At 39.4% G+C, this 14,747-nt stretch overlaps 1 protein-coding gene across 1 annotated transcript in view; it reads left to right on the forward strand.

Annotated features, from left to right (window-relative positions):
- The window catches only part of SHC3 (SHC adaptor protein 3), a 59,552-nt gene that overhangs the window by 39,175 nt on the left and 5,630 nt on the right, over positions 1–14,747 (forward strand). Inside the window, exons 5-10 of the mRNA XM_026866464.1 lie at positions 2,464–2,517; positions 6,789–6,840; positions 10,929–11,055; positions 12,182–12,335; positions 13,283–13,379; positions 14,275–14,469. Of these exons, the coding sequence (XP_026722265.1) occupies positions 2,464–2,517; positions 6,789–6,840; positions 10,929–11,055; positions 12,182–12,335; positions 13,283–13,379; positions 14,275–14,469 (679 nt within the window). The remainder of the gene's footprint in view (positions 1–2,463; positions 2,518–6,788; positions 6,841–10,928; positions 11,056–12,181; positions 12,336–13,282; positions 13,380–14,274; positions 14,470–14,747) is intronic.

The following is a 14,747-nucleotide window of genomic DNA, read 5'->3' on the forward strand; positions in this document are numbered from 1 at the left end:
AGAGGAGACAGACAGACATGCAGAGTCACTGCTGTACTATTTGCTGTGAACCACACACTGTGTTAGGGTGTGCAACTTTCAGCCCAGATACAGCTAGAGAGAAAAAAAAAAGCAATTCCTGCTGTCCCTATGAGCCTCAGGATTAAATAATATGAAAGAATACATCCATCATCTATTAAAAAGCTTGCTGTTTATTATTACATTTTCATTGTTTTATCTTCATTCTTGTCCTTATTTAGAAAACATCATAATCTTATGCAGTGAGCACTAAGACTGTGAGAGCAGAATTATGTCTGGTTGTGGTAGTTTGGAGCCTTATTAGGGAGTATACACAGCAGTGCCTTTCATAAGGGCAGTTGCCCCCAGTCAGAAGCATAGGAAGTTGGTGTTAATTAGATCTACTAAAAAAGCGCCATACCCTGCAATTCACCTTGTCTTCAGCTGACGTCAGGGTAGAAGTGGAGTTAAAACTGATTTATCCCAGGGAAGAATCCTCCTCCAGATGTTTTGCCTTTTCTCTGAGTTGACAAAACTGTTTATCTTTCTCTCACATCATTATTTTTGAGATAGACTTGGTCTGGGTGGTGCAGGCCTGGGAAACGTCTGGTTTCTCAGAGATCTCCAGTCTGGCTGTGGTCTCCCTTGTTTCTTGTTTGTGCCAAGCATTCGATTTGAAAATAAGCATAGCCCAGCAACTGCCCTTTGAGGCCTCACCCAGGAAGATGGCTGTGAACTGCTGTAATAGTCTCTTTTTGCCTGAGGAGCTGGAGGGAATGAAAAAATAAGGTTGTTGTTGGCCCTTAGGATAGCAGGAAATCAATTGCATGTATCCCTGCACATCAATTTTGTGAACATGTTAAGCACGGATGAGTGGAAGATGATTTTGTTTTGTTTATTTAAGATGATTTTTTTCTGTTTATTTGTTTAATATGCGGATTTGGGTAGACGGGAAGTTTTTAAACTATGTGCCATGAATAATTTCATTTTAAGCAATGCAAGGCATTGGTAATTTGCTATGCTTTGTTTCAATATTTTTTGAGGGGGTGGGGGTGGGGAAGAAATGCAATGCACTGACCTCAAACTAAACTAAGCTATTTAGCTATTTAGCTGTGGAATTAAAAACAAAAAAAAAGTGTCTGATGAACTGATGGTTTCAAGCACATTCTAGTTTTCTTAAAATTTGGAAAAATGTTTTGAGGCAATCTGTTTTTTATGATGCTGAACTAAAAGATTGGGTTATTTGCTCAGTTCAAGACAGTGACAGTATTAAAAGTGTAACAAATCTTCACTAGTTCACCTTTATGGTTAGAATCATTTCATTATGGGAAAAAGAGAAGGAAATTCTCACTGATGAGGAAGAGAATGATGGTTCACCACTGAATACTTAAAAATTAAGCAGGAGTATTGAAAGTGAAGCACTCTACACATACTACAAATAGTTGTCAGCTCTGACTTAGTGAAGCACCAAGATCCAGAGAAACTCATGTTAGGCGTTTTTCTTTCCAAGGAAGACAGTTGCTAGTTCAAGTCTTTAAGATGGAGGATTGGGGAAAACAGCCCAGAGAATATCTATTTAGCTTCATTTTTTTTCGAAAAGGATTTTCTAAAGTAAAAATATACCATACGCTCTCTGAAGTGAGCAGTCAAGATCCAAGTGACTATTACCACATGCTCTGAGTCACTAAATAGGGGAGCCTGTCCTATACCAGCAAATTCCTTGGCATGGTTTCAGTGACTCAATTGATCTAGTGAAATTTTCTTTCAAATGACCTTTTCTTTCTTGATTGTAACATGATTTCTTTATTAAAAGATTTCATAAGTTAAATCTCAGAATAGCAATGGAGCAGAACTGTTCTTCTATGAGACGTTCATGACGATTTGTCTCTTTCCGGAGGAGTATCATATTAGTTCAAATTAAACATAAGCAAAATGAATTTCAAATGCCCTGGACTGTGCCTGAGATTTTGTACACAATGCTACGTTGCAGCTAGATTCAAAATTCTGTTTGCATATTGCAAACATGTTGGTGTTTGAAACATAAAATGATGCAGTTGGTGCTAGAAGTAATGCTAGGATCCTTAGTGTACAGACTGGCATGATTTCATTGTTTTCATCAGAGTGGCATCAGCAAAAAACCTTTTGCTCCATTCATCCCCATCTGAAATAAAGAAAGTGAGCTTTAGCAGATTAAAATTTCTCCAAAGGTATTTTATGACAGATCTATATGATTTACAGGAGTTCTGAACACTTTTAGCAATTTTGCCATGTCCTGCTAGGTTTTAAAGAACACCAGAATAGATACATTCATCCTTAATTTTGTTTATATTATCATGCTACTCTTTGCACTCCACAGAGTTAATTTTGATCCTGGGTTTGGATTTTCACCCCTATACAAAAAGAAATCAGAAGGGTAAACTGTAAGAAAACGTAGTGAATCACAATTACTCTTTCTGTTCCATGCAGATCATAGCAAATCACCATATGCAATCTATTTCCTTTGCGTCTGGAGGTGATCCGGTAAGCATTCCTTTAAAGCTATCCCCCATGTAGATACTGCTTTATGATGACTGTGTGACAAAATTTATTGCATAGCTTACTGAAGGAAAAATATAACCACAATAGCTCCTGTTTCTTTTTTCATAAATTCTTCTTGATTGTTGCCATCAAAGTCTTTTTGAGGGAAACGACTGACAAGCAGTCATAAATCCTGCTCTTTGAATGACTGAAACAAAAAGTATCAAAGGGCTGTGAGCATACATATAACAACTGATAAGCAGAGCTCTATTTTACTGCGTAATGTAGTATAGACATATGGGTTTCATGAGAATTTTTGTTCTGAGTGGTTTTTATTTTGCACTTTTTACAGTCATAAACTGTGTTGCAGTCGTATTTATAGCAATGCATGCATATATTTTTTTTCTTGTTGTCTTTAAATGCGCATTGAGAAAACTGTGCTAAATACTGCCTTCAGGTATATTTGCTACACTCATGCAGCTTGAAGAAAGGCTTCCAGGAAAAGCCCAGATAGTTCTTTCTAGTTCTGCAAAGCTTTCAGATACACCTACACATTTGGTTCCTTTAGATCAAATGGCGGTTTCCTGCTTGCTGGCTTTTCCCTGTTTTTATAAGCAGTCCATCCAAAGGCATATTAAATGTGCTTTAAAAGTATTTGTCACCCAGGAAACAATGGGAGAATTATAAAACAGGGACATTGTTCACTTCTTACTTGGAGGTTTGAAAGCTTTTAAACCTAGATTAATCGAACAAGTTTGCTTTTTCCTCCATCATATGATTATCTGTCATTTATCAGTCATGTACTACAGGTAAGGCAATTTCTAGCCTGCTTTGTGAGTTAGTTTTCTCAGTTCAACTCTGTTAAGTTGAAGATCCTTGGCACTTTCTCTGTTCATTTCACTATCCCCAGAAAACATAAGGGCTAACTTCAGTCTCAGTATAGCTCTGCTGAGCTCAGTTCAGTTCCAGAAGGGAAAAAGACACCGTATGGTAATAATTTGGGGAACAAAAAATGGATCAACACAACTTTGAAATACAACAGATTGCAATGGATGCTGTAAATGAACAATTCCTGAAGTGGGCAGAGGAGTGATTACCACAGTTCCCTGCCTCCGTAAGAAGATTCTTCATTCCCCATCTGCCATCGCAAATGCTAAGTCCTAGAAACACCATTGCACACTGCCCACTGATAGAGTGATTTTACCAGGGAAGTGGAGAGGAGCAGCAGTAGAGATTGGATTTGGAGTAAACAAGCTCTTCCAAATGTTTTAGAGAAAGAAAAATCATGCTACTGAGTCAGTGAGCTACCAGAGAAATAAAATTGCATGGTGTAAAGGAGCCTACAAGACACAGTGAAATTGTAAAGTTGCATTCCCGATAAGACCAGTGCATAGTGATCTCTTTCTGGGGGTGGAGAAGGTAGGTATGAGTATATAATGGGGCTCTACAGGTTTGTCTCAGTGGGCTAGTATCTGGCACAACTTTAAATCAAAAGCTTGTTCATAAAGCAGGTGGTTCCTTGGTCCTGCAGGCACATGGAAGAAGACAAGATGCAAGGATATGATTTAAGTCACAGCATTATTAACCCGTCTGAGGGTCATCCAGACATAACTTTCATCAGCCCTTAATGATTTCCACTTGGTGCAGGACTGCCACCACCAAACTGTGTTCCCCAAACACAGTTGGACTCCAGACCATAAACTCAATTTTTCATATAAGATTTAAAATGGAGAAAGGCCATACTGAATTAGGAACCCAGATCCGTACCCATGTTTCTTCAGGAAATACTTCCCCTACTCTAAATTTTGAAGTTTGAGTTATTTAGAAGTGAGACTGTCCCCACTTCTCACCCCATCCACTTTTCTGCTCTGAGTATCTGCCCCATATTTGGGCCAGCAATTAGCTTTGCAACTTTCCTCCCACTCCCTAAACATTAATTACATTTCAAAGTTACCTTTGTTAATTACCTATTCAAAATATATCCACTGGAGAAGTGTTCCACAGTCTTGGAGAACAGCTTGAGTACCATATATATATTTTTTTGCAATATTCCCCTTTGCAATGAGTCAGAAAGTTTCTTCAGTACATGGGAGCTTAAAAATCTCTCCACCAAATGCTTTTACACACCATTTTTGAATAATTTTTAGTTCTAAGACTGTTCTGGATCAGCTTTAGCTTTCTTCAGCCCTTCCTTACGATACACTAAACAATTTTTATCCATAGTAATTTCAGGTAGCTGTTACCAGGCTGCTAGACAAGATATCTGGTTTTGGAGATGTCTGCTGAAATACCAGAGAGGTGAATCTCATAAAGTCTAATAAGGCAGGTCTCTCAGAGGTCCCTGAAGGCAGTAGTTTTTCAGTTTCAGCCCTGCCTCCAAATTTTAACACCACAATGCAGTTTCTTTGAGGCGAATATTATAGCTCGTTCATACTTGTCTTCAGTACTTGAATGTCAGGGACCACTTTGCTGCATCAGACTTTTGTTACAGACTTTTGATGGGAATCTTCTAATTTAGCCACTGTGAAAAGTGCCCAGCTTAGGTCCTTAATGGTTTGTCATAGTCACCTTGAATCGGAGAGCTTTAGATGAAATAAAGAGTAGGTGGTTCCAGTCTCTCACTCCCACACTAGCTGTGAGATAGATGTATGATTTACTCAGGCATAAATGTATCCATTAGCTATGTCTGTACTAGTAAATAAAAAGATCTGTGGCCCGTTTTCTGGCCCTGAAACAAAATATCTCTGTGCAATTTGTATCCACATATTCACTCTCTTCTCTCCCTGTAGTCTCTTGGTTTCAATGCCCAGCACGTGCTGGTCCCTCAGAGAGTTTCAGAGCATGTCATGGGAAGCCAGCACAGCCAGGCAAAGGAGAGTAGCAACAATTAAACAGTATACACAACTCTCAGGCCTTTACCTTGGCTCTGTGTTTTTTGCAACTATAGACATAGCCACTTTTCTTGGTCCCTTACTTGTTGATATGCATCATTACTTTCACTCAAATCATTGCCCAGACACTATGTCACTGGGTGCTTAAGAAATTACTGGGCAGAATGCTAGGGCTATTCCCTGCTGGTTTTTTTTTACAGACCAACTTCATTACTGCTGTGTCTGAGTGCCTTCCAATAGTGCATTAAGAGATATGGCTACGCATCTGTCACCAGAACCATGAATGTGCTTCATCATTTCCCTTGCCCTCTCCTTAGGAAGGAAATTGTACAGACATACAGCACAGTGACTTGTTTTGGGTGGGTGGTGGTGGTGTGTGCTTGCAGTAGAGAAAACTAAGCTAAAGAAGTCTGTCATTTGACTGAAAATTGACATTCGTTGTGACATTAGATCTTGACATAATTGTCAATGGTCTTGGATCGGTCACCTGAAAAGGCTTTGGATAGATTTATGCAGCCAGCTGTAGTGTATCCTATGTATACCTCAGTTAGGTTTAGCTGTACTTGACTAGCCAGGCATGTCAGGAAATAACAGATCTAAGCCGGAATTTCTGATCGCATCAAGGATATATGGCATTTTCCAGATATGCCAGCAGGCCTCACATTTCCCAGAATCACTGGCCTTTCTGTTTCATCTGCACAGTGATAAAAGTCTCCACTGCTTGTGCACAGGAGCGTGAGAGTGGCAGGAGAGAAAGCAAAAAATCCACAAAGAAGATGTCAGCCTTCTCTTTCCAGAAAATCCACCTGATGTGTGGCAACAGGGATGGCTGGGAGAGCCCGTGGCCTTGGGGAGAGCATCCTGGGATACTGCTTGTCACAGCCAAGCCATGGTGGAGTGCCTCTGTGCCATATGGCATTGTCAGTAAAGCAAACACACCTGCTTGTCCCACATGAATAAAAGCCATTGCTTAGTATTTCTGGGGAGCAGGGCTGTTACTCCCACTCTTTCTGCCATAGAATCAGTTGATTACTCATATTCTGAACCAAAATCTCTTGGTAGTTTGAAGATGAGGACTTGTAATTCTACTCCATTCTAAATAAGGCATGATCCAAATCATGCTAAACTTGTTTAACTGATTTTCAAAGGTCATGGAAGAGATTTTTAAATCCTGGTGGAACAGATCACACTCTGGAGAAAGCAAGGTGGTAGAATCAGTACCAAAACCCATAAATGTTTTATGGCGTTAAAGTAGTATACAGCTGGAGAGCAAAACATTGAGGCTCTACCCACAGGAATATGGACGTTCTGTACTGTGATATTTTGCTATGATCAGTGCAAAGGTTTTTTGCATTCATTGTGGATATCTTAATTTTTTGACAGGATACAACTGACTATGTTGCATATGTAGCTAAGGATCCTGTTAATCGGAGAGGTAAGTTAGAAATATCTACTTGACATCCTTTTTCCTTTGAGAACATGAATTATTCATGGTATAATTCAGTTGATTTTTTTTTTTCTTCAGAAAAAAATAAATGCAGCTCAGTAAAAGGTTGCTTTTGACAGAGTCATGGAAAGATTGTGTAGCAGTAAGGAACAGCCATTCACAAGTTGGTTCTCAAACTTGGAACAGGTCTTGCCTGTAGTTCATCTCCAAATATCACTTAGATTCTCTTCATCTCTTAAATGAAATGCTTGCCTTACTTGGCTGCATGAGCTTCTAACAGCTAATTATTACCTATACCCAATCTCTATGCAAGAACTAAACAGTCCTCTGATTAAGTTCTCCTATGAGGTGTCTAAATCTGTGAAATCTTCTCAGTATATGCCTAATTCTTCCTGGCAGAATCAGATTCTTTACCAAATAGTGAGCTTTTGAGCCAGCTTGCTGGAGGCTGCAATCCTCTTTCTCAGTTATTCAAGGTTGTATTACTTTATGAGAGATCAGTCAGGAACAGGGAACCTCTTGTCTTCAAAGACTAAGATCCCGTTCATATTCTCAAAATTAAAAGTAAATTATAAAAGTGTAAATTACAGTGTGAAATAATAGGTAGAGAAAACATGCCTGCTTGTAATGCAGAAAGTGTCACTAGGTCTCAATGCTAGATACAAGGTATTGCATAATGTACCTGAGAATCTATTTATTATTCATAAATTCATAGAGGGAAAAAAAGACTAGCTCCAAAAAAATATCAAGCACTTTCAACAAGATTTCTGCAGAATTCAGACACTTTAACTCCAGAATGCCAATGCTGCAGACCCTGAGCTGCCACCTTATCATGGGCACAGCTAATTCAATAACTTCTGTATTTTTTAATCTTTAACGATTTTTAATACCTTAACCATGTGCAGAGATGTCCAGACTTGGGAGTGTTAGCTTATAAATAATACCTGAACTAAATATATTAATATGGGGAGTGGGAGGTAGGGAGAGAGTCCAGTTCTTTGCCATGCTTGCTGTGTTCCAACACCATGTGTCTCCCATCAGAAGGGCTCTGGCATCAGATCGTAGGCTATATGGTGCAGAGCTACTCTCCACCTGCTTTAGCAGTACCCTTCTGCTAAACCAGGGAATGATCTAGTTCTGAGAGATCTCAGTGGCAATGTAGTAGACCAGCATCATAGACCAGGCGTTTGCACTGTAGGGTTTGGAGGAGCCCAGAGCTCTGTTTTCTGCTTCTGTGTGCATGGATTTTATATAAAAAATGTTTAATGAACACTTGTGGTTTTTTATCTTATATCTAAGTTGAACGTGTTTAGCTGTGTTTAGCCTTACTTCCTGTCACTGTTCCTTGATGAACTAGTCTATCCTAGATCGAGGAGTCAGCTAAGCACCTGGTATTTTCTTCCTGTAGTGTAATTTAGTTCAAGTCATGTCTCTTTTCTTCAGGAAAAGTTTGACAGAGTGAACTCTGTAGGTCTCCAGCTGCAATGCACGTCCTCCATCCTTCAGATAATTTCTGTTCCTCATCCTTACATTTTTCTGCATTGTTTTAGAAAGGTAGATGATGCCTGTTGTTATTTGGATTAATTTAGTATTGTCAGCAACCTATAACAGAAGCTGCACCTTCCTGCTCTTACTTGCTTTTGTCCTCATCATTAACTGGTTTCTCATAAGCCCTTTTTGCAGCAGTGAAGCACTGTTACCTCATGTAAAATTCTTTCATGCTGTGATCTTTAAGCCTTCTGTTACAGCTTTCCATGCGAGCTTTCCCCAATTTTGTGTGTACATCAGGCATTTGTACATCAGTGACTTTGTCTGTGACAAGTATTAAACCACATTTCTTTTAAAGGTCTAGTTTACCAAGGGATCTGGATTGCTCTTTTTCACCATCACTGGCCATTCTGTTAATCTTTGGTTTATTTGCAAATTACTTTAGAAGTGAGTTTAAATTTACTTCTCTATGTAGTGAAAATGTTACTGCTGCTGTTCCTAACACTAGCACTGATGCTGTAGTATCGCTTTCACTTGCATATTAGACTAATTTCTTCTCAAAGATGGAAAAGCTCTCTTCATGCTTTATGTCCTGGATCTAGCAATGTAAAGGCTGTCTGTCTTCTGCTGTAACTTTCATGAGAAATGAACTCTTTGTGATCTACACCTTCTCATCCTTGTACAAGAAGCACATCTACCTGCTGAAAGTCCATCCATGTATCCAAGGAAACAGGTTGTCATTATGTCACCTTCTGAAACTACTTAATGACTCATGCTTCATTTTAGCTCCAGATAGGTTTAGCAGTGAGAAATGTAGCCTCTTTAAATCCCCACTCAGTAACTAGAGTGCAAAAATTGTAGCTTTGTTTGGCCTAACTACTTTCAGCCCATGTTCATGGAGAGAGGTCTGCACCTTACCTGGGGGCTGATTGTTCACTGCTGCGAGCAGTGGTGCAAAGGGGCTAAACAGCAAATATATTGTGCAAGCCAGGAATGTCTACCTCTGTCTTTGAACACATGGAGGTCCTGTTTTTGGCTGCCAAATCCACTTTTAACATGCAGCTAAGGACATTTCCCCTCACTCAGGCATTGCCTCAGCATGCTGGTTGGCACAGTAGATGCTATAAGGTGAGAGGAGAGTATCACTGGATCTGTTTAGCAAGCCAGCATCTCATACCATCTCATGCTGTGTAAGGTGCTGCAGATGCTGAGGGAGAGACAGCTTGGTGTCCTGGTCATTCCATACCTGCATAACTGCAGGTTTCTTGGCCCTTTATTCTGGACTCTTCAGAAGTTGGTCCAATAGATCAGCCTCTGAGAAGTCATTGCTAAACCTCCTTAGTTTCCCATATTGCTTTAACTAAAATTATGTCATACAAATGTCATGACCAGCCCTTATTTGTAGGACATTGGCATCCAAAGCACTTGATTCCACTGAGCTGGACACTGGGCATATACTAAAATGCAGTTTTTCAGTGGAAGAATTTATATTCAGGTCATTAAAGCACTCAGGGATGATAGAAATTAGTAACTTTGAAGAAGGTCCCACTGTGCTGTAGCACGACCTCGAAAAGAACCAGAATTTCAAATCCAGTCCAGGCTCTAGCCAGTAGACCATGTGCTTGTCCAGCACTGAATATGGAAAATGAACTCGACTGGGTTTTTCTGAATATCACTGACTTGGTGTTCATTCAGATCTTTAGCTTCTAGCTCTTAACACCCATCATTCCCACAGTGTTTGGTGAAATTTTCATGAGTTCACCTGTTTATGCTGTCACATAAGAGGACACCTCTGAGCCATTGTCTGATTTAAAACTGGAATGGATTTGGCTATTCAGACAGCTGATAAAGGTTTCTTGGTCTCTCATAGGAAGAGAGCTTGTGTTGCCAGCCCCCTCCTTACTGCATCTGTCATGATGGTTTCAGAGATACGGCACATGAGGGAGCACTGGAGTTAACCACGATCCTGGTTCTGTGCTCCCCAGTGATCCCGCAGTTTGCTGGGAGTGTCTCCATAGAGACAAGCAGGAAAATATACCAGATTCTATTACTGGAATCAGATCAGAGCCCGAGATCTAGAAAGTATCCTCGTTACTGCTCCTCCCTCAGCCTGTAATTTGGGAAATTCTGGAAACTCAGAGGAAGTGAACAGCTTGAGGGCTTGACGTGATTAGACATAAAACTGAAGTAATGAAAAGGAGGAAAGCAAAGAAAGCTTTTTTGTTGTTACCATCCCCTAATATTTTTATAAATTCAATTTATAGCTGAGAATTTTCATATAATCTATTGAATTTAGGTAATAATAAGTGAAATTTTATGAGTTTTCCTGTATTTATTAACTTGTTAGAATTGTATAACTGACTTGTGGTCTTGCCTACTGCAGTCACACACTAGAGCAATTTTATTTAACCTTAAAAAAGACCCCATTGCCTGAAATTCACTGTGCCAGAATTGGGCTTTATTGAAACGTGCACATCATGAATAGGGCAACTATACCTGATGTGTCGGTGTTTTGTCATAGGTCAGTGCACCCTGACATAACACGAACAATGATTTTCATGTGCATGTGTCAAATCTTTTTCATTTAGCTTGTCATATACTGGAATGCTGTGATGGCCTGGCCCAGGATGTCATCAGCACCATAGGGCAAGCGTTTGAGCTTCGATTTAAGCAATACTTGCGATGCCCCTCTAAGATACCTACTTTCCATGATAGGTGAGTATGACTGCAGGAGACTGCTAAAGGATCTTCTTTAGCTTTATATTTACTTGATAAAATGTTCTGTGGACAAAGTTCGTGGAGATGGATGTGATTTAAATACTTTAAAAAAAGATTTCTGCTGAATTAGCAAAGCAGCATTTGCCTAATGAATGTGAAAGGAGCACAGTCATTTTAAAAGAATGGGCTAAATACGGATTTCACAGTGAACTTACTGAAATGATCATGCGTTTTCTCTTGTAGTTAGTAGGCAGAGTTCAATGGTCAGATATGGGTATGTGTGGCATTTCCTCATTGTTACTGTCATAGCAGCTCTGTCACATGAGATAAAGTAAGCTAGAGTTGCTGGGCTTCCAAAATGACTAGTGATGTTTCACTCTTTCCGAAATTAGCCAGGTAAAGTTTTTAGGAATGTGATATATTGTACAGAGGCTTTGACTGCATTGTTCTCTGGAGGATAACAAAATTTGTTTGCTTGTATATGTTTAAAAGATTAGGATGTAGTATTCTGTTTTCTTTGGTGAGCTGTGTTTTTGTCATGGATTGCTATATTCTTGCTAACGTTAGTATAAATCCCAGTGAGGTGGCATCCTGTCTCATCTCTTATATTAGAGTAAAATGAGTGTATGGTGAATATAAAATGGTACTATCCTAATTGGGAAGCATTTTGTACTCACTTCAGATTTTTGTAAATGACTCTTAAATGTGGACTGAAACCACAGATCTGATATCTTGTGAAGTTCTTCCAGATTTATGCTGGTAATAGAACGGCCATAATAAAAGACAAAGTTTTAATGCTCAGTCAATCAATCAGCTAATAATATCACAAATGCTACTGTAAGGTTAAATAAAATAATTTGTTAATGCAGTTTATAACAGTCTTTAAAGCTAAGTAAAAACACCCTTTACTCAACATAAAGAATTTAATCCGTTGCAAAGGAGGTTTAGATTAATTTGTTTAAACAGAGAGGGTCTGCTGTAATTGCTTCCTGGCTTACAATGGTAGCTGAATTGTCAAAATAATAAGCAATAGTGATCCCCTGACAGGTAGTCTTAACATGCTGCAAATATCTGTATGTACTTTGCAAGTGAGAGACAAAATAAAGCACTCACTTTCTTACAGAATGAAGAGTTTTGATGAGCCGTGGATGGATGAAGATAACCAGGCGACAGAACATCCCTATTATAACAACATCCCAAATAAAATGCCCCCCCCTGGTGGCTTCATTGATGCCAGGCTCAAAGCAAGACTTCCCACTGCTGCAGATACAGCTCAGGTTAGTGCAATTGCATCTCTGTCCTCCTGCTAATGGATCCAAAATTTGAACATGGATACATTGGGATCATTTATTGCTCATAGCCTTTCATGTGTGGCCAGTTTCCTTTTGAATGGGCATTGAAGATCTAGGGTGCAACAAATTAGGCAGGTTCAGGTCAAACAAAAGGAGGTGAGTTCCTCACAGTGTTAAAAGATTACACAGGTTCAAGGAAGAGAAATCCATGGAGGGTGACTACATTTGCAGAATGAGAGTGTCAGTGCACACTAACTGGAAAAGATTTGATGCACAATCATTTAAACCATCTAGTACAGTCATTACTAACAGTTCATTATGTTAATAAATGGGCAGTGTTCAGCCAGGTTCCTAGGTAGGTTTTCTACCTCATGTTGATTTGAGGTCACTCTGGATATTTCTGCCAGCATTGCTGGTGAAAGTTGACTACAGTATCAGCATAGCCACCTAAGAGGAGTTCACATATCCAGCACAACTCTGCTTAAACCCAGATGCACCTTGTCTGTTGACGACATCCTCCCTTCAGTACCTGGGTGTGTCCCCTGGTACCAATGTGTGTCTTTCAGCTCATGCTTTGGAAAGTGCTGGGGGTGTCATCTGGTCTCAGGTGTGTTTCTGCAGAATGCTTTTCACAGGCACGGTTTGTCAGGGCTTGCTATGTGAAGACAGATGTATTAGAGGAGATGATGCATCATTTAGGGTTGTGGGGGCTAATAAAAGCAGGAAGCAGGGAAGTTTACATGAAGGTCACCGGTAACATCTTACTCCTACACAAACACATTTGTGAGATATATATTCTGACACCATGATGAATCGGAAATGAAGAGTGGGAGTACACAGAACACAGCCAAGGAAATTGTCAGAGCCACTCATAATATATCTGAGCATTTTAAAGGTAATTAAAAATGTCTTTGCACATGTGTCCATTCTAGTCTGCAGCAGGAGTGGGAGGAGAGCAAATCTATTACCAGAGTCGTCACTTAGGAGACAAATTCAGTGAAGACTGGCATCCTGGGCCTGTTAAGCAAGGTGAGTTTTGCTAGTTTTAGCTGTAATACTTCAGGAGGTCTTGGGTGGACAAAGCATGCAAAAGTCTGATTTCTCAGTGTCTTAAGCAGTGAACTGCACTTTGTTGATAGATTCCCTTTGTCTGAACTTAAGTGTTGATATGACTGAAAGCATTTGGTAATTACCTCTGGATAAATTATTAAATGCACACCTTCATAAAATTTCACCTTTTGCAGAGCAGCTCATAAATAGACTTGCCCCAAATCTTCAGCTCCATAGCTTGCCATAACTGTGGTATTTGAAGACAGGCTGCATAGTCTGTTCTGAAAATCTGACCCACTAGGGTATGCAACATGGAGTTTCCAAAGGAATAGCCTAAAGTCAGAAATTTTTTTTTAAATATGGAGCATTGCATGTGTTTGCACATGATCTCTGCCCATGAATAACAAATAATGCATAATGTTCTTTTTGGTTTTGTTGTCTGTGAATTTTAAGCAAATCATATAAAAATATGTGTGAAATTTCACCCCTCCACCTTTATGTGACAGCTTTACTGTGTTTCTGGGGACACTTTCTTTCAAATGCTGTCTATCTGCACGGATGTAAGGATTTTATTCTATTTCTTCCTCTCATGACTCCCCAACTGAATATAATTTTTGAAACTGTGAGTCTTTATTTACAAAAGTTTTCTTTCCTGCTGAATAATAATGCCCCCCTGCAAGCCCTCATTGAAACACAGTTCTGAATCAATTCATCAATATTGTCTTCTACTAGTTCCTGCAGTTACTCACTTTGCATCTCCCATTCTAGGGAATTTTAAACCTGTGGTGATGGGGTATTGTGTTATTTGGTCATTGTAACAACATTATTTTGTCAAATACAAAAAAAAGAAGGAAAAAAGTCTTGAATTTTCTAGGGTCTCTGGATATTTGTAGTATACCGGAAGGGAAATCAAAAGTAACCCCAACAGCAGAGATGCCAGCATATGTAAACACACAGCATATAAATATAGAAGCTCTACTGGCACTTCAGGCAGATGCTGAAAATACCTTCACTGGAACAGCAGATGATACCAAAGAGAGCAGCCCAGGAAAGGATCTGTTCGACATGAGTGAGTTCCTTTCCTATTCACTCCCTATCTAACAAGTAACCTAATATGTTTATGCATTAGTACTGTTAAAAAAAAAATAAATCCAAATTTTAGTATTCCTGGTGGAATTATGGTGAATTTTAGAATGCATGGTAGTGAACCGAGTTAAAATAAGGGTACCCAGAAAAATCTGAGTTAAGGTGAGTTGCAGTCTGTTATCCCTAGCATCACAGACAACTACATCAGAAGGAAAATAAGTCAGGAGGCTTGTCATGAAGAAAAGTGAAGGAGTGAATGGC

The sequence above is a fragment of the Athene cunicularia genome, assembly GCF_003259725.1.
Source record: "Athene cunicularia isolate RWA chromosome Z unlocalized genomic scaffold, athCun1 chrZ_part2, whole genome shotgun sequence".
Lineage (NCBI taxonomy): Eukaryota > Metazoa > Chordata > Aves > Strigiformes > Strigidae > Athene > Athene cunicularia.